At 40.2% G+C, this 20,484-nt stretch overlaps 1 protein-coding gene across 1 annotated transcript in view; it reads left to right on the forward strand.

Annotated features, from left to right (window-relative positions):
* Positions 1 to 20,484, forward strand: part of TSNARE1 (t-SNARE domain containing 1) — a 378,445-nt gene that overhangs the window by 197,508 nt on the left and 160,453 nt on the right. The window contains exons 9-10 of the mRNA XM_079302793.1: positions 2,714 to 2,786; positions 14,663 to 14,745. Of these exons, the coding sequence (XP_079158919.1) occupies positions 2,714 to 2,786; positions 14,663 to 14,745 (156 nt within the window). The remainder of the gene's footprint in view (positions 1 to 2,713; positions 2,787 to 14,662; positions 14,746 to 20,484) is intronic.

A 20,484-nucleotide genomic window follows, 5' to 3' on the forward strand; every position in this document is an offset into this window, starting at 1 on the left:
GGTCTTTATTTCTTTCTTCTATTTCTTCCTTTGTTTTCCTTACATATATCAAGGACTTAGAAACTTCACATTGCCAGGTTAAATTATTCAACAGATTTCTTGCTTCAGGTCAGATTGTGTTTTGTGCTCTGTGCTTTATAACTCACCCCTGTTTGTTTTTCCTGAAGTGCAGCAGTCGCAGTTTTTCCTTCCTCACAACTCAGAGCTGGCTCTCACTGATGCATATTTGCTAAACAGTAATTTTAAGTGTTATTGCAACATTATGGAGAGGATCTATACTCTGCAGCTGCAGATGGTTGGTTTCAAGTACCTGAATACAAATGGCAAAGCTGAACCAGCACCATTCACACACAACATTGAATTTTCTTTCTTATTCTTGCCTGCCTCATGTAATACCTGGGGATCAGGACATGGACAGCCCAACACCTCATGGCTTAAATACCTGGGAAAGGTCCTCTGAGAAGTCAATGGATACACTGGAATCTGTTTTATTCCAGTGGAGCTGCTTGGGGCAGGTGGGGGTGTGTGTAATTCTATATATTGCAATAAACTCTGTCTAACCAAATGTATGTGCTAATATTCATGAGCTGCAAGCCACCTTCACTTAAAGTGCTGAAAAAGAAGCACAACAAAATAAAGCAGATTGATGTGTAGAAGGGATTGTTTTTATATTACAAGGAACAGAAACAAAAAAATTATGTCAGCGACAATTTAGCCAAGAGAGGCAAATCAGCATTCTGGGCTTTTTTTAGTATTATTATTTTTTGTTTATATTTTCCTTAATCATCTTTTGCAAAGCAGTTGAACCAGAGCAGAATAAGACATTAAAGTTAATTCCCAGTTTTTCACATTTTGCTAAACTTTAACTTTCTCCCTTAAAATAATTTTACAAAAAACTTCCCTACAGAAAAAAAAATAACCACTGATTTCTCCTCATTTCCTGGTTATGATTTACTAACACAATGCTCAAGTACAATCTCAAATTACTTAAACTTCATTGTGTTGCAAAATATTCTGCAGTATTTACAAGTTAGGAATAATACCATCTATAATTAAAGCTTCATTATGCTTGACAAATGAAGGAATTAAGTGCATTTTGTGGTGCATTACACAGTCTTTGGTTGGGGGAGTGGTTTTTTTGCTTTATTATGACTTCTCACAGCTTTTGCAGTCTTTTGCTTTTCCTCCATCTTCAGTTATTCAATAATTTGGTATATTCTAGCACTTACAGTGGGGCTCCCAGACCTCATTTTAAATTGATGCAGTTCTATTGCATTACGTGTTGAAGTGTTATGCCAGTTATATTCTCACAGCAAACTTCAGTAGGAGGACATGGATTCATTTTGCACCATTTTCTAAATTTGCTAGGAGGGAAACTGAGTTCTTTAAAAAGCAATTGGGTCTTTTGAGATGAACATGGAATCCCAGAATGAGCCAGACTGGAAGGAACCAGAGTGGGGTCATCTGGTGTCACCTCCCTGCTCCAGCAGAGCCATCCCAGCACAGGCACAGGATTGTGTCCAGACAGTTCTGAAACTTCTCATTATCCTGCTCTGATTTTGTTACTAATAAACTCAATTAATATCTGTTTTGCCCATGATGATATTTGGAGGGGGAGGTCTCCTAGTCCTTATCTCAATTTATGAACTCTTCATTTTATTTTCAGTCTCCTGTCTATTTGCATATTTGATGGGTGTCTGTCATCAGCCATGCTCAAACAGCACACAGAGTTCCATGGTTCCAGTTTGCCAGGAATCTCCATCCTTGGAGGAAGATAAAACCATGGCCCTGAGCACCCTGCTTTAGTTGTCTGCTCTGAGAAGAGCTGTTGGGCTAAATAATTTCCAAAAGTCCCTGCCCATTTCAATGTTTCTGTGATTCTCTGACTTGTATGGCTGAAAAAAGAAACACATCCTTTTTTAGTGTCTTTTTTTCTGCTCTGGCAATGCTGCCTTACTGGTAGTGCATTTAGCAGTGTCTATATTATTATGTCTATTATTGCTAAATTAATTCTTTTTACAAGAGGCAGTGTCATATGATGTCAACATATGCTCACATTTGCTCTTTTGTATGGTAAGTGTTCAGAAATGAAGAAAATAAACTCATGGGTAATTTGCTGTGTTTTCACAGAGAAAATTTCAGAGCTGAATGCAGTTACTTTCTTTTTTTTTTTTTTTTGTTTTACTACTTGGAAACATATAAATGAATCTGTTCATCAAACAGCTCTTTCCTTATTGCCCTACCAATAAGGTAATTTCAAATTCAGGGAGTTTTGAATTGTATCTCCATCAGTTTATGAGTAGCATCAGATGGATGCTGTGCTGCGAGATGGTCTTTTTCTGTGTGGGAGAAAACAGTCTGGGATGAATGGCCTGCATCACCAATAACTTTTTTAGAAAGAGAAGGGTTTGCTGCTGTTGTTTTTATTGTTGTTTTTCCTTAACCCTCCACAATTCTGAAAAGCCACCATCAAAGCTGATCATTCCACTTGTCCCTCTCACAAAGCTTGAGTCAGCTGGCTGACTTAGATCCAGCAAGCCATGGCTCTGAGGGAATTTTTTATTATGGGAGCAATACAAATTTTCCTTTTACTTCTGCACCAATGAAGATTTCTGTGTTTGTGTTTTTCTTCACCAGGCTGGGCTGTGGAATGTGCCTTTTGTGCCTGGATATTCCCCATTCCTCTTAAATGTTGGAATTTCTGTCTTTTCAGAGTGACATGTTGGATGTGAACCAGATCATCAAAGACCTGGCCTCCATGGTGCACGAGCAAGGGGACACAATAGGTAGGTGTCACATGAAAATTATGTGCTTTACTACCCTCTCCCACCATTCCAACATGACCTTGTCCCTCAGCAGCAGCACTTTGTTGATGCTGTGATAATTTTCCCTGTGTTTTGAGAATTTTGTGCACCCAGAGATGTTTGGATCTGACAAGCTGCCCTGTGCAATAAGGTTCTTGTGTTATGGAGAGTTTGCTGGTATATTTAGCATAAAATAGAATTCACAGGGAGATGAATTCATTCCCTTTTGACTGCAAAAAGGAAGCTGGAGAATATATAGCATTAACTGGAAAGGGATCCAATTATTCCTTTCTACCTGGAACTGTAATTAAAAAACTATAGTAGTGGCAATTATTATTATGTTTATTGATGAAATTAGAGAAAAACAAGCAGCTTTTTGTTTCCAAATAGAATTTTCATTCCACATGGCAGAGTGTGTCTAATTAAATTTACAGAAACCTGACATCAAGATGTGCTCATACAAAGTCTGAAGTTTCTGCCCATTAGTTGATCTCCTCTTGCTCTCCAGCTACCAATGACAAGGAAAAAATTGGGTGGAGAAAACTGGGAAAAAAGATGAGAGTAAGTCCCAGTCCTGTCTTTAGGAGCAGCCCATCTCTGAGAGCCACCACTTCTTGTGAACAGAGGGATAGGACACTTTAGATCAGCTCTCTCTGACCTTTGTCCCTACTCTTTCCTTATTCTTTCCTGCTGATATGAAGAAAAAAAAATACTTTTTTTTCCTCTATCTCTTTTCTTTTTTTTGGTTTTTTTTGGGTTTTTTTGTGTATGCACAATAATAATATGTGGTACTTCTGGAACAGCTGCCCACTTTCAAATTTGGGAGCTAATAGTCCTAGAGGCTGGTGGAGGGACCTAAACTCCAGAGCAGGAGGATTTGTGGGGATATTTCTCACCTGAAGGCTCAGCTGGAGTTCTCACTGGTGCTTCTAGGAGCAGAAGCAAGTCCTGAGAAAAATATATTTAAAAGCAGAAACTCTTCTCTGATGATTATTAATCACTCTAGATTTCTTTTCTGAGTTCATATCTCTGCAAATTTCCATTATCATATGATACTTCCTTTCACACTGAAATGAGTGATCTACACCCCTCTGACAAACAGGTTCACAAAATATCAAAATATCAAAATTAAAGTCAGTTTTTTAGTATATTTTTTTTCTTATTACTATTATTTTCTTTTCCTTTTTTTTTTTTTTTTTTTTTTTTTTTCCCTCTTGATGCTGGTTTGAAAGCTTATTTTTGTACATGGATAACTTTGGAGCCTGATTCATCTCTAAAAGCACATCAGATGCTAATGCCTTGAGGGACATGACAACATACATCAGCTAGCTTCAAGATGCTCACAACTCCTTTTCTTAAGGCAATATTTATTATTTTAAGACTTTATCCATGCACAGAAGCCATCCCAGTATTAACTTCCCTGTGAGAAGCTGTTAGACTAAGTAGGACATTTTGTCTTTGTGCCAGCACAAGGTTTTTGTGGGTTTTTCTTCTTCTTCTTCTTCTTCCTCTTACACTCCAGCAGATTTTTAGCAGTTTTCTTAAGGACTATCTTTTAATCCTGACAGGCAATCCAGGTATCTTCTCAACCAATTGCTGAAGGGTCCCACTGTTTATCTTTTGACACTCATATTACACAAAAATAAGGGAGATAAAGAATCAGGAGGCAAGAGATGTTGAAACCCCCACAGTGAAAATTCTATGATGACAAGAGACAGCTCTCTTGGCACTTTTTTTTTTTTTCCTTTTATTCTATTCCTCTGGCATGCATGGAATGAAAGCTCTGTGTGTGCTTGTCTAGGAAACACAGGGAAAATACAGAACCAGAGAATAGGAGATGAGCCCTTCAGCAAAATGCTCCCAGAGAAAACCCCCCTTTGGTTCACCTGAGCTGGGGAGAATTGTGGGGAGACTTTGACTGGTCTGTGCATGGCACAGGCAGAGAAACTTTGCTTTATACAAGGATCTAAAGGAGATTTTCTGTCATGTGGGCCAGTTCCTTAATGAACACTTTGATAGCACTCCCTACGGGAGAGAGCAATTTCTGTCATGCAGGGAAGAAATAGAATGCAGACTTGGGACAGCATATCTCTGTTATTTTATGTCTTCTGCAAACAAACTCTGTGCCCAAGTTCCTGGTCATGGCATCTCTTTGATACAAATATTTAATTTTGCATTACCATATCAGTGAGCCCAAGCCTCTGGAACCAAAAGAAGCCAGTGGCCTGGGTTAGCTGGGGATCAGCAGAGTCTTCCCAACACAATCCTGCAGGAGCTCTTGGCAAAACCATCCCAGTGCAGCTTCATCACATGAGCTGCTGGTGAGAGGAAGGAGGGCAAGGAGGGGGACACTGATAGGAGAAAACAATAATTGGCTGTAGAGTTGGTGTTGGTGACATGGTTTGGAGTTCGATGGGACCCTGTTTCTGGATTTGCAGCTGCTTTGGAGAGTAGGATCTACCACTTAATGAGAATTTTAGTACTGATGGGGGAGGGAGGGATTAGCAGTGCTATGGAAGCAGAGGACAGGATTGCTGAAACAAGGACATGGGGTGGTGTGGCAGGAAGGGCCCCAAAATCACCAAAACAGGGTGTGAGCAAGGTCCCCTTCAGACCTGGAAGTGTGCAGGAAATGCCTACCAGGCACCACCATCATGGGCAAATATCCCAAATCCTCTCCAGGAACTGAGCACTCTGAGGTGCTAGATGACCAAAATATGGGGAATAAACCTGAGGAGATCTGTGTGAAGCCACAGGGCTACAATTTTGTTGGGATCATGGATGTGTGTTGGGTTGGCTCCTGTGATGAAATGTTGCCTTGGAGGGATGCAGGTTCTTTTAGGAAGGGCGGGTGTCCTGGTTTGAAGGACAGGTGTCTGTCAATAAAGGCAGAAGCTTCTCTTTTAAATGGAGCATGTAAACCCCCTCCCTCCAAATTATTATTATAATTTTGAAATTAAGGGACTCTCAGGCAAAGATAGGGGAATTAGGAATAACAGTTCTTTACTAGGAAAATTAAAATAGAAATACAGTATTACCAAAGAACAGTCCCAACCCTGACAGAGTCAGAATACAGCCTGACACCCTGTCAGTCAGTCAGGGTGTTGGCACAGTCCCATTCAATGGTGGCTGCATCCTCCTGCAGTGGCAGATGTGGTTCAGCTGGAGCAGTGCTCCTGGAGAAGGTGCAGTTTCCTCTGAAGGTCCAGGGATGATGTGGAAAGGTCCAGTGTTCCTCTGGAATCCAGTGGAAAGAAGGTATCTTGCTGTTCAAAATCTCAGTTTTTATCTGGGTAGGAAAGGCTTGGCTCCTCCCCTGGCTGGAGCATCTCCCAGTGGGATGATGTAATTTTATCAGTCACACAGTGGGACTCAATGGGCCAGCAGCAGATGATATCTCCTGGAGGGAGGATGGGCTGTGGAAAGATAAAGATGATTGCCCCAGCTGGTTTAAAGATGGCCCATTAGCAGATGATATGTGCAGAGATAAGGGTCACTGCCCCACCTGGCTTCAGGAGATGATGACAGAATCCACATTTCTGGCCACATCTTATATTGCAACCCAGGACAGCACTGTGAGACGTAAATTATTTTGTAGGTGATTGCAACAGGAAAAATCACTCCTTTCCATACTCATGCCACTCAGCTGAGCTGAGCTTGTACTTTGATTGGTAGTACTGGGATATGTATGCAAACTTCCATGGAATCAGTTTTGTGACTGGTGCTAGGGAGAAGATAATCCTTAAATCCTCACTTCCTCTGAAGAAAGTGTCAACAACACAGCTGCCAGTATTTGTATTGGAACCTGATGAAAGCAAGTGCATGTTTGTCCAATTTGTAGGCTTCTGTTTGCCTTGTAAGTGAGAGTAAAGTTGACCTTATTAGGAGTTAGTGGGATTTTTTTTTTTTTCCTTGCCCATGGCAAAAGGAAATTGTCTGTGTTTTAGGAAAACCTTTTTCCATGCTACCTGTGTATGAAACCTTGATAGTTATGCCAGAATAACACTCAAAACCTACATCCCTTATCTAAACTGCTCTCATTTAACTTCCACCACTTCCATCACTGTTTACAGCTCCATTGCACTTCACAAAGCCACAAGGAAAGACCCACATTGTTCTGAAAACATTTTACAGTTTTAAAAGCATCACATTTCTGACTCTTTTGAGCAGGGATCAGGCTTCTCTGGGAAATCTGTGCCAGGGCCTCACCACCCTCACAGGGAAGAATTTCTTCCAGCTAAACCTACTCTATTTTAGTTTTAATCCACTCCCTCCTCTCCTGTCACTCCAGGCTCTTGGAAATAATCTCTCTCCATCTTTCTTGCAGGCTCCTTTCAGGTACTTGAAGGCCAAAATTAGGTCACCAAAGTCTCTTTTTCAGTTTGAACATCTCCAATTGTCTCAGCCTTTCCTCTTAGGAGACATGCCCCATCCCTCTAATTAACTTGATGGCCTCCTCAGAACAGATCAATGTCTTACTGTGTCGAGCTTAAGACTTACTCAGACTTTGTTTTTAGACCAATACTTAGCCAGACTTAGATGTTGGTGCTACTTAGCTTTCACTTCACTTCTCTCTTGAAGTCTGGACTTTTTATATCTAAAAATCACTGGGTGAAAAAAATTCTTAATGTGGTCTGAAGTCGATGCTCCCTCACTTAACAAACATCTCTGCCTGGTCTCTGCCAGGCTGGAGCCCAGAGACCTGGAAAAAGAAGTAAAGACATGCAGCTGCTGGTTTGCTTCAGTCAGGAGGAACTTCTTGATGGGCCACTGAATTCAGTCCTTGAGTGATGCTGCCACTCCCTGAAGTGCCACATTGTCACTTATTGCCTAATGATGGTAACAATGGCAATAAACTGTCTTCAAAGGAAAAGATATTTGCATGAATGCAAATGGGTTGCTTAATTTGGAAGCTTTGGGATGTGGGAGGGTTTTTCAGGGTTTTTTGCTTTTTTTTGTTTTGTTTGTTTTGTTTTGTTTTTTGTTTTTTGGGGTTTTTTTTTTGTTTGGTTTGGTTTGGTTTTATTTTTTTTATGTGTGGGTTTTTTGGGTTTTTGTGCTTTGTTTTGGTTTTGGTTTTTTGGGGGGGATTTTGTTTTTATTTTTTGTTTGGTTTTTTGTTTTGGTTTGGTTTGGTGTTTTTTGTTTTTCTTTTTCTTATGAAATCAAGTTCACCTTGTTGCCTTTCTGACCTAAAGGCTGTTTTGACACACAAGCACTGCTAAGAGGCCCCATCAGCACATCCTCCTCCAGTGTGACTGCCTGGATGGCACAGCCAGGACTCTCTTATCAGGCTGCAAACTGAGCTGGGAAATCATTCAGCTGAAGCCTAAACCAAACCCTCCCATGTTATGAGCCTCAGCTGGGACATCTGCAGAAAATGAACACGTCTTGAGAACAGTCCCCAAATACCTGAATGAAACAGCTTTAATATCTCTGATCAGCTGAATGTGGCTGCAAAGTCTCTCATTTGGTTAAGATTCCTAAGTGATCTCAGAGGATGCTGTTATGGGAATTTGTACATTTATTTTCTTATTGGTTCCTGATAGATTGGGAAATCTTCTCTTGGCTGTGTTGCTTTCAGCCACTTGATAAGTTGTGTGTCAGTTCAGAGCACAGCCCATGAAGGAAGGGTACACTGAATCTATTCCACTTCCCAAGAAACTTCCCATCATTTTGTTCACCTTCAGTATAAACCCTGTCATCAGTTGTGCTTCTGCTAAGTCTAACAAAGCTTTATTGCAAACCACCCCAGCTGCTGCAACTGTGTGGTGTAATTATCCTCAATTGCCTTGTAGGCAGCAATTTGAAGGTCATGGTGAGTGGGTCACTGGCACAGGTTTCCCAGAGCAGCTGTGGCTGCCCCAGTCCTGGAGGTGGAGCAGGTTGGATGGTTCTGATCAACCAGGTCCAGTGGAAGAGGGTCAGAATGAGATGAACACTAAGGCATCTTCTAAGCCAAATCATTCTGTGATTCTGTGGTGTGTTTAATACCACTCACTTTTCCCATTTATCTGGACTGCAGCAGTGGTGACTTCCACTGACCAGCTCTCTGGACAGGGCTGGAATGTGAAGAACTGCTTGGTGACTTTGGTGACAAAGTTGTTGGAGGCAGGTGTGAACTACTGCGATCTCTGACCGACTCATTTTACTCAAGATAACAAGCAACACAAATCTTGCAAGAGCTTTTGTGTTTTTCTCCTCCTCCTCCTGCTCTCTGTGAGTTTTTTCATGCCATCCCTTGCATGGGGACTCTCACATTTAGCTCCTGTGCTGGCAAGACAGCACATGCTGGTTTACAAGGAGAAGAGTGATGGGCCACTCTGCATTTGCAAATTTACTAATGCCTGAAGATTTGTCTGCTGTGTTTATTTCTGTGTTTGACCCTCATAATGTGATTGGGCTGGTATAATTACAGTTAATGAGCCAGCTAATTTTGTGTACAAGAAGCAAGGCTCTTCCTTCCACGAGGTTTATTGCCACCCATAGGATTCTTCTCACATCGATTTATCCAAAGCAGTTTTTGGGAAGTTAGAACTGCCATGGTCTCAGTTTCTAATAATGCAGCAATTGAGCAGTAAATGTTGGAAAGGCAGAAGCTGCTCAGGTGGGTGGTTTATTTCTGCTGGGAGGTGCAATTCTCTGCCAGACAGATTGTTTGGGAAACATGGCTGGAGCAGTTTTAGTAAATCAAACAAGCCATGTAAAGCAAAAGAGGTCAAGCAAGTTGGAAATATCAGTGACCTTACTTGGTAGGTAAAATATATGATCTTTCCAAGACAGCAAGCAGAAATAAAAAATATTTATTCCTATGAATCCATACCCTTACCAACCTTATTATTCCAGTGACAAGCTCAGATTGGAGCTTCTTTCATCAGCAATAGGACTTGATAACTCAGCTGTGTGATGGAAAGTGAGTTTTGTGTTAATTATAGACAAAAAACAGGCTTCTGAAAAATGCTGCATGCAAATGAAAGCAAAGGATTTATCCAAACTGTTTCAATTCACAAGCTGGATTTGGAAAAGAAAATTATCTTTACTTCTTTTTTTTTTTTTTTTTTTAATTTTATTTGTAAATTTAAAGAAACATATTTTACTTTAACTTAGATGTCTTACAGAATTAAAAAAAAAAAAAAATAAACTGTTGAGTGTAAATCACAAGGAAAAGGTTGCCCAGAGAAATTATGAGAAAGAGCTCAAGGCCAGGTTGGACAGGGCAACCTGGGACAGTGGAAGGTGTCCCTGCCCACAGCAGGGGCTTGCAACAAGATTATTTTAAGGCCCAATCCAAACCATTCCATGATTCTCTGACTCTATGAAAAGAAAGGATGTGCTACAGGCAACTATCTGGAATTCCCCATTCAAAGCTATTTGAGCTGTTTTGCCTCGTAAATTACTTTCAGAAATTATTTGGGAAATTGAAAAAAATCTGACACACCCACAAATTGCTTCTCAAAAAAACCCTCTTGTTGAAAAAACTTTATTTAATCAGAAAAAAAGGAAATGGTGGGGGGGTATAATCAGGTCTATTTCCATGATATAATATCCTCACATGTATTAATTTTGGGGTTTAAAGGTAGAGCCTTGGATTGATTATCCTGGGCCATCTGAGAGCTTCATATGTGAATTAAGGACAGCTTGGATGGGGACTGAGTGTGCAGTGGTCACTGGGTCCAGAACATGCACCCTCAGCACACTCCTCATGTGCTGACCCTTCTTCTGGGGCAAACAGCAGCAATTTGAGGCCACTTGTCTCTGTAAGAAAGAACAGTAAATTGCTTTACAGATGCCAAAGTGATAATATTTCTGCACTGTGCCCTTTAGCACTGAGCAGATAATAGGAGGTGCCTTATTCTCTGTCAGGATGTGGGGTTTTTTGGGGCTTTTTGTTTGTTTGTTTGTTTTTTTCCAACAGATACACACAGGAAAATGTTTGAATTTTAAATCCCTGGGAGATGTATCCTGGCAGGCATGGCAAACCCCTGGCAGGGCAGTACCACTTTTCAGCACATCCATATGCAGCAGATACTTGACATTTCCAAGATGCATTTCAAGGACAGTATAAATGATTCAGGAGAAGAAGTGCTGTGAATTTATGCTGGTGTTTGGCCATTGCCCTGTAGCCACTTTTATTCATTCAGACCAAGGGGTTTGGGCTGTTAGCTGAAGAAAACCAACAGGAAGAGCTGGTTATGACATTTTTAGGGTACTTTAAGTACTCTTTCCAGGCCTGACTGGTTGTTCAGTGCCTCAGTCTTTACCTCCTAGGGTTGTGGTGTGGAGCTGTGTGGAAGAATTAGAATTCTGCTAAAATCTGATGGGAAGGTAGGTTCTATCTGCCTTTCTTGGGAAGCAATAACCACAGCTCCTGATGACTCTCAGTGCTGAAAATTGTATTTTCTTTACCAAGCCAATGTGACCCATTTAGCTTGAATTTAACATATGAGCACATTTATTTTATAAATCCTCTCGTGTGCAGAATTTTTAACTTGATGTTTACATTGAAGTTTGCAAATGACTAACCCTGAGCCATTTTAAACTTTGCTCTGGAAGAATTGTCATAGTTTTCCTTCTTTTTAACATGCACAGTTCTGTCTTCACTGAGCCTGAGGGTCTTTTGTTCATGGAATGACACTCACTTAAAACTTCCCAAATACATGGCAATTCAAATGGGCAAAATTCATTTTCACACTGAAAGCAATTTCCCTCCAAACTTGGCTTTTAATTAGGAAAGAAACCTCTATGCATTACCAAAATACTCTTTTTTTTCCCTTCTTCTTTTTATTGTGCCTCTCAGTATTCTATATTGATTATTTTTAGCCAGAAGTTGTAGCGATAAAAGAGGGTTAAGCTTATTAAAGTGCTAAAAATAAAAGCATACTATGAAAACCTGAAGGGGCCCATTTTGGTTACTGCCAAGTGGGAGCATTTAAAAATTCTCATTCATGAGCTCACTTTCCTGTCTTTCAAGTGGTTTAGCTGAAATTCTGCCCTTTGAAACTAATCCATTGATGCTGTTGTAAAAATTCAGTTCATGTGAGTGATTCCTTGAAAGATTAAGGTAAAACCCCCACTCCAGCCACTGTCAATCCAGTAATTACCCATATAAGAATCCTGTTGATCATTGGAAAGGCTTGATCTCAGAACACAGATAAATAGCTGGAATTGAAAGATACATCTTGGGGTCATCATTATTTCCATCTCTGTGTGATAAATGTGTCATAAAAAATTGAATCTAAAGCCTGGCTAGCTCTGTCACCTTCACTACTCCTGTTGCAAGACTGTGTTTTAGATGAAAATTTATAAATATTTTCCTAATTCTCTGATGTATTTGGTTGCAAACACCATCTGCTTTGGTGCAGCCCTGTCACTGAGTTTATCAATATGTCGTCTGCATCCCCTTGGGATTTTTTCTTAAAAATCTACAATACATTTGTCACCAGAGTCTGGGGGCAGGACATTGTTGTGGGATTCAGGTTTTTTTTTGAGAAATTCTGGAGTCAGAGCTAGATTAGCTCATCTTTTTGGGAGCAAGCTCACGGTCCCTTCATCCCAGAACCAAAAGGAAAGGCAAAGGCAAATTCCTGAGCAGTTTTTGCAGCCTACTGAGGTTCTGCCACCCTTGTCTCTCCACCCCAAGTGAGCACCTTGCCTAGAAGTGGCCAAGGTGAAGCTGTGAACCACTTGTTCAGCAGAGATTCACTAAAATGTCTGGCAGTGGCATATTTGTCATTGACTTATTAACATCACTGAATTATTGCCCATTTCTTTGTGATTTGAGCCAAATTATCTTTCCTCTCCTTGCTTTCCTGTGTTAATCAGCTGAAACATCTGGTTAAATTTTTAGCATATTTATGTCTCATTGTTATAGAGTTTTAGAGCTAGTTTGGTAGGATATTTTTTTCCTTTGTTTTAGTTTTTCCCCTGTGCCTCAGGATTACAACTTGCTCCAAAAAATAGAATTTAAATGGGAGCTTTATTTATTCCAAGGCTGGTATTCCTCCACTGAGAAAACAAAACAGTTCCCCTGTAACATCCCATTAACTCACCCAGGACAGGGAACACATCCTTCTTACCTGGGAAAGCCTGTGCTGGGACAAGCAGAGATGATGTTCACAAAAACAGTGCCTAAGGTGTGGTTCTGCCATTCCACAGAGCACTGAGGGGGTGTGCACAGTGTTTAATTTTATCTAACCAAGGCAAATCTCCTCAGGCCTCCCTGCAGGCAGCAGAAAGTGTTGGGTTCCTCTGGAGGGCCTTTTAAGGGAGCTAAATTAAGCTGCTTCTATGATTTCTTTCTTCCCCAGGAGAAGTATAGACAGATTGCTCTTGTTTTAGGAGGATATATTTTATACATGTCTCCTCTGTAGCTCCTCTCTGCCTAAATGATTAATTTTCTGAGGCCAATCAGCCTTTAAGAGATGTTGAGCCAGTGAAGGGTGTCTGCACTAAGATCCCAAGAAATTTTACACACAAATGAGTTCTGTTACATTGATTAGGCACTTGGGGTTTTGCTCTTTTTCTCTTTTGTTTGTGGTTTGTTTTTTTCTTTGCTTTGCTTTTTAAAAAATGTATTTGATTTTGAGTTGCTATTAAAAGTGCATAATTACATTAACAGACTTTAACACTGTTACATTTAAAAATGGCAAAATCTGAATGCAACCACTTTCCACAAATTATCTACAAACCCTCATTTCTTTGTCCACCACAAAAGTGGTGAGATTAATTCCTGTTCTTCCCTTTAGAACCTTAAAGAATAAATTACTTTATTCTTTTGTGGCATGTCTTAATCCAGCTCCTGATACTATTAATTGAAGAATTTCCATTGGTTCTATTAAGGATTAGAGAAACCCCTGGAACATTGTTCTCCAGTTTCTACCTGAGGCTGAGTTCTCCTGATCAAGTCCATGCATTCTGTGGTGTATTTTATGCTCAAAACCACCCATTTGATCAAAAAACAGAACAAGGGCACATCCTCTTCCACTGGGAGCAGAAATTGCTGGCTGCACATGTCTTGGGGAACAAGCTGGTCAAAATTTCCAAGATTTCTCCTAGAAAAACAAACCCTTTTTTGTAGGTTTTGTGCTATAGCTGACTTGCTTTCTAAGCCTAGTCAGAAGTCAAGGCTGATATTTGTTTTTGATGGAAGTGGGGACCTGCCAGTTGTGATGGGTCGCTGATAATCTTCCTTTTTCAGTCTCATTTTGATTCCTTGTGGTTCCTCCAGGCTTCCCCCAGTGCCAAACATTGCCATGTAGGGTGAGATTCTTCTCCCTGAATTGTAAATTCCAGCAATTTGTCTCAATCTGAGCCTTTTCACAGACCTCCACTGCAGCTTGGAGATGTGGTCCAGGAGTTTGGCTTTGTTTGATCTGATCAGTTCCTGGAGAGTGGGAAGGAATTGCTCACCATGGATTTGCTCTCTGTGAAATTGTCTGAGATTATTTGATCTAGAAAAGACCTGGCATGGTCAATAACCCACATGGACCCACATGAATCTTATCCCTGAGCTCTAATAAGGAGATAATTTCAGGTGCCATGTCCTTTCAATAATGTAATCCAGCAAATTTATCAGTCTTGAACCAATTTCCTGCCATTCTTCCCATTGATTTCAGAAGGAAAGGGATGAGAGGCAACCTCCATCCTGTCAGGGGACTCGTGGAGAGCTGTCAGTCATCCTGCCCCTGACTGATGGGTTGGATTTTCATCCAAATGGGTGTTGGTCCAACTTCCCTGCAGAGCTACAGGTCACAGACAAGAGGCTGCTCCTCTCTTTATGCCCATGAGTAAATTGCTGAATTGTTGTTGGTGTAAAACCTTTGTTTTTTGGTTTGAACCTATCTTCTTTTCACTTGCAGATAGCATTGAAGCCAACATTGAAGCCTCTTCTTCTAATGTAGAATCAGCCAATGAACAGTTGGCAAAAGCAAGTCAGCACCAAGTAAGTGGGACTAAAAAAATCCTACAAATGCTTTCAGTGATGGTATTTACACTAAACAAAACACCTGGTAGCTGTGAAACTCTGGGCATGTGGATTTGTGCTACCTGGAAAGATGATAAAGTGTATTCTAAGTAGGAACTAAACTTTTATATATATATATATATATATATATATATATATATATATATGATTAGATTACCATAGCACAGACAATTTGCTTCAGAGTAGTCATTAAGAGATCTGCATATTAAACAGACATTTCCCAGTAGGAAAGTCAACAATTAGCTAGTGTTGTTCTTGGAAAGACACCATAAAAAGCACATCATTTAAGTGCATATGTGCTTCTGTTTGGTGTGTTTCCCTATAACCAGGCACCAGTACTTTAGGAAAACAACTTGAGTTGTCAAACAGCATGATGTGGTTGGTGAATAATGGCTGTGGTGGTGGTGCTCAGCACTTTTCAAAGGCAATTTGGGGGATTTTTTTTTGTGATTCTTTTTTCTTTTTCTTCATTGAAAGAAGAATATAACATAAACACACACTTACACACACAAACATTAATCTTTTTGAAAACAGCTTGCCCAGAAAGAACTCTTTGATGGTTATAGTGAGTACTTTCTAGGGATGGGGGGGGGTGGGGGATGAACAGAGGAAAAATTGTTATCGATTGCATTGTGACTGACAGAAGAAAACCTGCTAGTTTTCTTTTTTTCCTCAAGCATAAATTAGTTATTTTCACGTGTCTGGAGTTTTGCCAAAATGTAGCTGAGGTCCCTGAGAGTACATGGTGCCTGTTGCTTGGTCCTTGGTCACACTGAACTCTGAAACTCTGGGGCAAACCTCCAGCCCAATGGAGTAAGACTCACAAACATTTTACTCTGATGTAATGGAGTGATGTGATTTTAAAATCATCTATAGCTCATCTTCTGGTGAAACACATTGTTCCAATTTTGGGTAATAAGAGTGAGTTTTGTAGAACTTTGATATTGCAGAAAATAAGTGTCTTCAGCTACATTTTGGTTTTTAATGTATATACATTCAAGATAATGTGTGTTGCCCTGCATGCAGTCCTGCATCCACTTTGAAAATAACTTGTTACATACCACATGAAGTCTAAAATGAAACTGGAATGAATTTAATACTTGACCTGACTGTAGAGCTGATTGCAAAGCTGCAAATGAGTTAATGATGACTTTGGCTAAGAAGGTCAAAGAGGAGTCAGGCAGAAAATGAATGCAGCACAGTTTAGAGACTCTGCTTTCTTCAGCTACAGGAGCTGCTGAAATAGGAAAAAAGGGCCTCCTGTCAGGGCAGGCTGAGATATGTCCATCAGGATAAAGATATAGCCAGTTTTAGTGAGGCACCCCCTGCCAAGGGCATAAATACCAACTGATTGGTGTACATGAGAAAACACAGTCTCTCTTGTGCTTGAAACAAGCCCACAATGACAAATATCACTGACAAAACTTCAGCTGCTAAAGAAGATGTGCAATCCAGATCTCCTGTGGAGAACAGGGAACTGTCCTGTGCCCTGCTGGGTGTGGATCACCAGAAAAACATGTGTAAACCCAGCTCACCCTCTGTCACCAGGAACTGAAAATGAGGTGGCATTTTTGTCACTTTTGCCTGGGGCTGGTCCAGTTGCATGTGAAGTTTCATGTGTTATGTGCCAGGATATCTGCTCATTTACACCCAAAGGGACACTGTCCCCATGGGGGGACAGGAGGACCCTGATCCCACAGGAATGTTGATCCCCTTGGATAAAGCAGTGTGAGTACAAGCCATTCTTCTGGGTGGTTTGCCTGGTTTTGGATGCTTTGGAAATACCTGGGATGGGTTTGGGAGAGGATCAGCCAGATGCTTTTAAGGGACCTGCCAGAGCTTCACACTCTCTAAATCCTCTCTGTGCTCATCTGTGCTGCTCAGGGATCAAAGGCACAAACTGTTTCTTAAATCTTACTGAGCACTTCTTCTTATGTTAAACTGCTAATTCATGAGTATGTTTGCTTGTTACTTATGCTACAGTGTGATTATCCTGTAAATGCAGACTGGCTCACAAACATTTGTTATTTATCACTGTTTATATGTAGATAAACGTGTGTGTGTGTGTGTATGCAGGATTTTTATTATCAATGTAGTGTTTTTATTAGTCTATCAACAAATGTATACATAAATTGAGAAATCAGAAATGTCAACACCACAGAAACATTTTACTTTAAGACCTTCTGTAGAACTTAATGGAGGGATTTCTGTCAGGAATAATGATTCAGTGGCTGGTTATTCAGCACAATATTTGCATGTAACCCATGCAGTCACTTCAACAATACAACTTGGAGAACCAGTCCCAACCTGCACATTAACATAACAAAGAACCAGTAAATAGTTTTTCCTTAGCTACTACAAAATAGACATGTAGGTTCCCTAAAATGATAGAAATATTAAAAAAAAATAATAAAAAGTAAATATCTTCACAATGAACTCCTTCATCTGCATTTTAAATTTGGTAACGTTCTCATTCCTCTTGAGATGTATGTGGTAACAACAGTGTTTTATTACTTGGAGTGAATTTTCACATGCCCCATCTAAACTCTAAAAGATTAGTGGAAGCTGCCAGAGCTTTGGAATATAAATATGTTCCAAATTCATGTATATAATTCAATATATATATATGTATATGTATATATAAGCAGATTTTTTTATTTCACTTTAAATTATAATTCAAAAGTAATTGTTTCTGCTTACTTATTTTTACTACTAGTCACAGTTAAGCTGTGCCAGTGCATTATCTGTGGAAGTACTCAGGGTCAAAATGAAGATGAAAACAATAAGAGTTGAATATTGATACAAAAAGGAGGCTTTTTGTTTTTTTCCACATATAAAAAACCTGTTGGTCACAAAATATGACAATTTTACTTTTTTATCCTACTTTCACTAGAAAATCTGGGTTTGAAAAATGATTGAGAGGCAAACAAACGTGGCAGGGAGAAGCCAGTAGAAGTTATCTCCTGCACTGGTCCTGCTTCAGTGCCCTTTTCAGTGAGGGTCTCATTTCTCTTGGGCCTCCAGCAGGAATGATGATTCTTGTCATTAATTCCAATGGCCCAGATTTTCCTCTTGAATTTTCCTAGTCCCTGCCCCCAGGGAAAATGATTCATCCCACCCATCTCAAAGCACCAATTTTAACTTGGGTCAAATTGCCCTCTGGAAGAGAGGGATTTATTGGACCAGGAATGAGTGTGTTTGGTGGTGATGTCTGTTTAAGTGTCTAAACCTCCTTTCCATGATTCATGAGGAGGAATTGCTTTCAGCACATCTTGTCTCATCTCACAGGAGATGTCTGACACAGGTAGGGCTGGTGGCTGCCTCTTAGGACAAGTTTGTTCCCTCCTTTGTCCATTAAATTGACATTATATAAATTATGCTACAAATATTTCAATGGGAAATTAATCCCATGCCTGTTGCCTGTCTCATTGTTGGGGAAAAAGGAAATATTTAGACACCCAACCTGCCCTTGAGGTTAGTCTAGGTGGGCTGACATCACCCTAAAGGGATGGCAGTGTGGAGATGAGCACCTTCACTTTGCTCACTTTCCTGCATGGGGATTGGGAGGGAGGAAAATAAACCAATGCAGACTCCAGGGGTACATGCTAAACCAGTTGCTCTTTTTATTTTATGCAAAGCTTGGCCTAAGCTCACCTTAGCCTCACTGACTGAAGGACTCAGTGTGCTGACTGCTGCTGCTAATTTGTTTTGGAAGAGCTGTTTGTGTTGCTCTGATTAATGCTGGTTGCTCTCCTTCCCCACATCCTCTGTGGAAGTCAAGCTAATTTGGATTTTGCTGGCATCCCAAAGGCAAACAGCAGTTCAGTGACCCACTTGTGTAGTCTAAGAACAAGGAGGTTTTTCCCAGTAAAGAAGAAATTCCTGAGTCTGGCTTTCACAAGTACACAGAGGGGCACTTTGAAAGCTGGAGCTCTAAGGGAAAAAGGCCTCATAAATCTGTGATATTTGCAGAGATCTTATTGCCTGGGGACCACTGATAAGGGACTGTCTTCAACTTTTGCTCAAATAACTCGGTGTTTTAACAACAAAAGAAAATTTAAATTTCAAAATTATCTTCTCAGTTTTTTAAAATTTTTGGCCTGGTAGTATCTCAAAGTCATCTCCCCCTCTTCACTATGAATATGCTCCAAGAACTTTTGTCTTTTGCTGCCACTAAATAATTTTAACCTTAGTTTTATAATTAAGAGCCAACTGACTCTGACATGTGCAGTCATCCAGCAACTTCAAAGCCATGGGAGACCAGAATGTTGGATTATCTTGATGCAAATTGAGGCCATTTCCCCCTTAACCTGTCACTTTTTACCTGAGAGAGGAGACTGACCTCCAGCTGGCTACACCTTCCTTTCAGGGAGTTGTAGAGAACAAGAAGGTCCCTCTGAGCCTCCTTTTCTCCAGGCTGAGCCCTCTCAGCTCATAATCTGGATCCCTCACTTAAAAAAAAAACAAAAAAAAAAAACAAAAAAAAAAAAACATTGAGGTGCTGGAGCATGTTCAGAGAAGGGTAACAGAGCTGGGGAAGGATGCAGATGAGAAATGGCTGAAGGAGAATTCCTACATGGAAGGGAGTGTCAAACATTGGAATGGGCTGTTCAGGGTGGTGGTGGAATCACCATCCCTAGAGATGTTCAAGAAATGACTGGATGTGGCACTTAGGTGACAAGTGGTGATCAGTCAAGGGTTGGATTCGATGGGCTTAGAGGTCTTTTCCAACTTAAATAACTCTGTAATTCTGTGAAATTGGAAAAGGCTGGGTGCTCATGTGGCAGATTTGTGACAGAGATGTGACGCCACACTACTGCAGGCTCTAAGATGAAACAATCAGCCTCGTGTTGCTGTTTGTCTGTGTCTGTCACCACAGTGAGCCTGGCTGAGTTTGCAGCATCTCTAGATAATTATTAGTTGGAAGTTTCATTTGGGGGTTACAGAGCTGTTCTTTCTCCTGGCAGTTCCTGTCTCTGAAAGTGGTGGCAGCTGAATTAAAGCTGCAGGAGGAACCTGGGGCTCTGTAGGAACTCCAACAAAAGCCATTTTTTCATGGCCAGAAGTGCCAAAAGTCACTGAAGTGGCTGTTTCATGACATTACTGAGCATTAGTCCTCCTCTTCTTCTTTTTAAGATATATTGACAGTTCTCTTAACTTTTGATGTGGAAGACTAAAATTATTTTTCCTTAATAAAGATTCTAAATAATTATGCATATATTTCTGCTCTTCAAACACACTTTCCCCCATCTGTATAGACTCATCACAACTCTTAACATACTTTAAATATGTCATTATAAATTCCATATCCTTTCCCATACTTTTATTTCTGTTCTTTAAATACATTTCCCCCCTATCTCTGTGAATTTACCTAAAAACTCAACTCATCTTAAATACATCATTATAAGTTCTAGATTTTTTCCCATAGTCTTATTTCTATTCTTTAAATATATTTCCCCCCTTCTTATAAATTCACCACAACATTCAGTTTATCTTAAATATATCATTAGAGTTCTATAGATTTTTTCTCATTTAATTCAATCCCTGCACTTTGATTCCTCTCTGAAGAATTCAGAGAGACCCCTGACTCACTTACTCCAACAGTTGACAACCTTTTCAGTGGAGATTTTTTTTTTTTTTTTTAAATATCTGATTTAAACCTCCCCTGGCACAACTTGAGGCCATTTCCTCTTAACC

The sequence above is a fragment of the Erithacus rubecula genome, assembly GCF_903797595.1.
Source record: "Erithacus rubecula genome assembly, chromosome: 3".
Lineage (NCBI taxonomy): Eukaryota > Metazoa > Chordata > Aves > Passeriformes > Muscicapidae > Erithacus > Erithacus rubecula.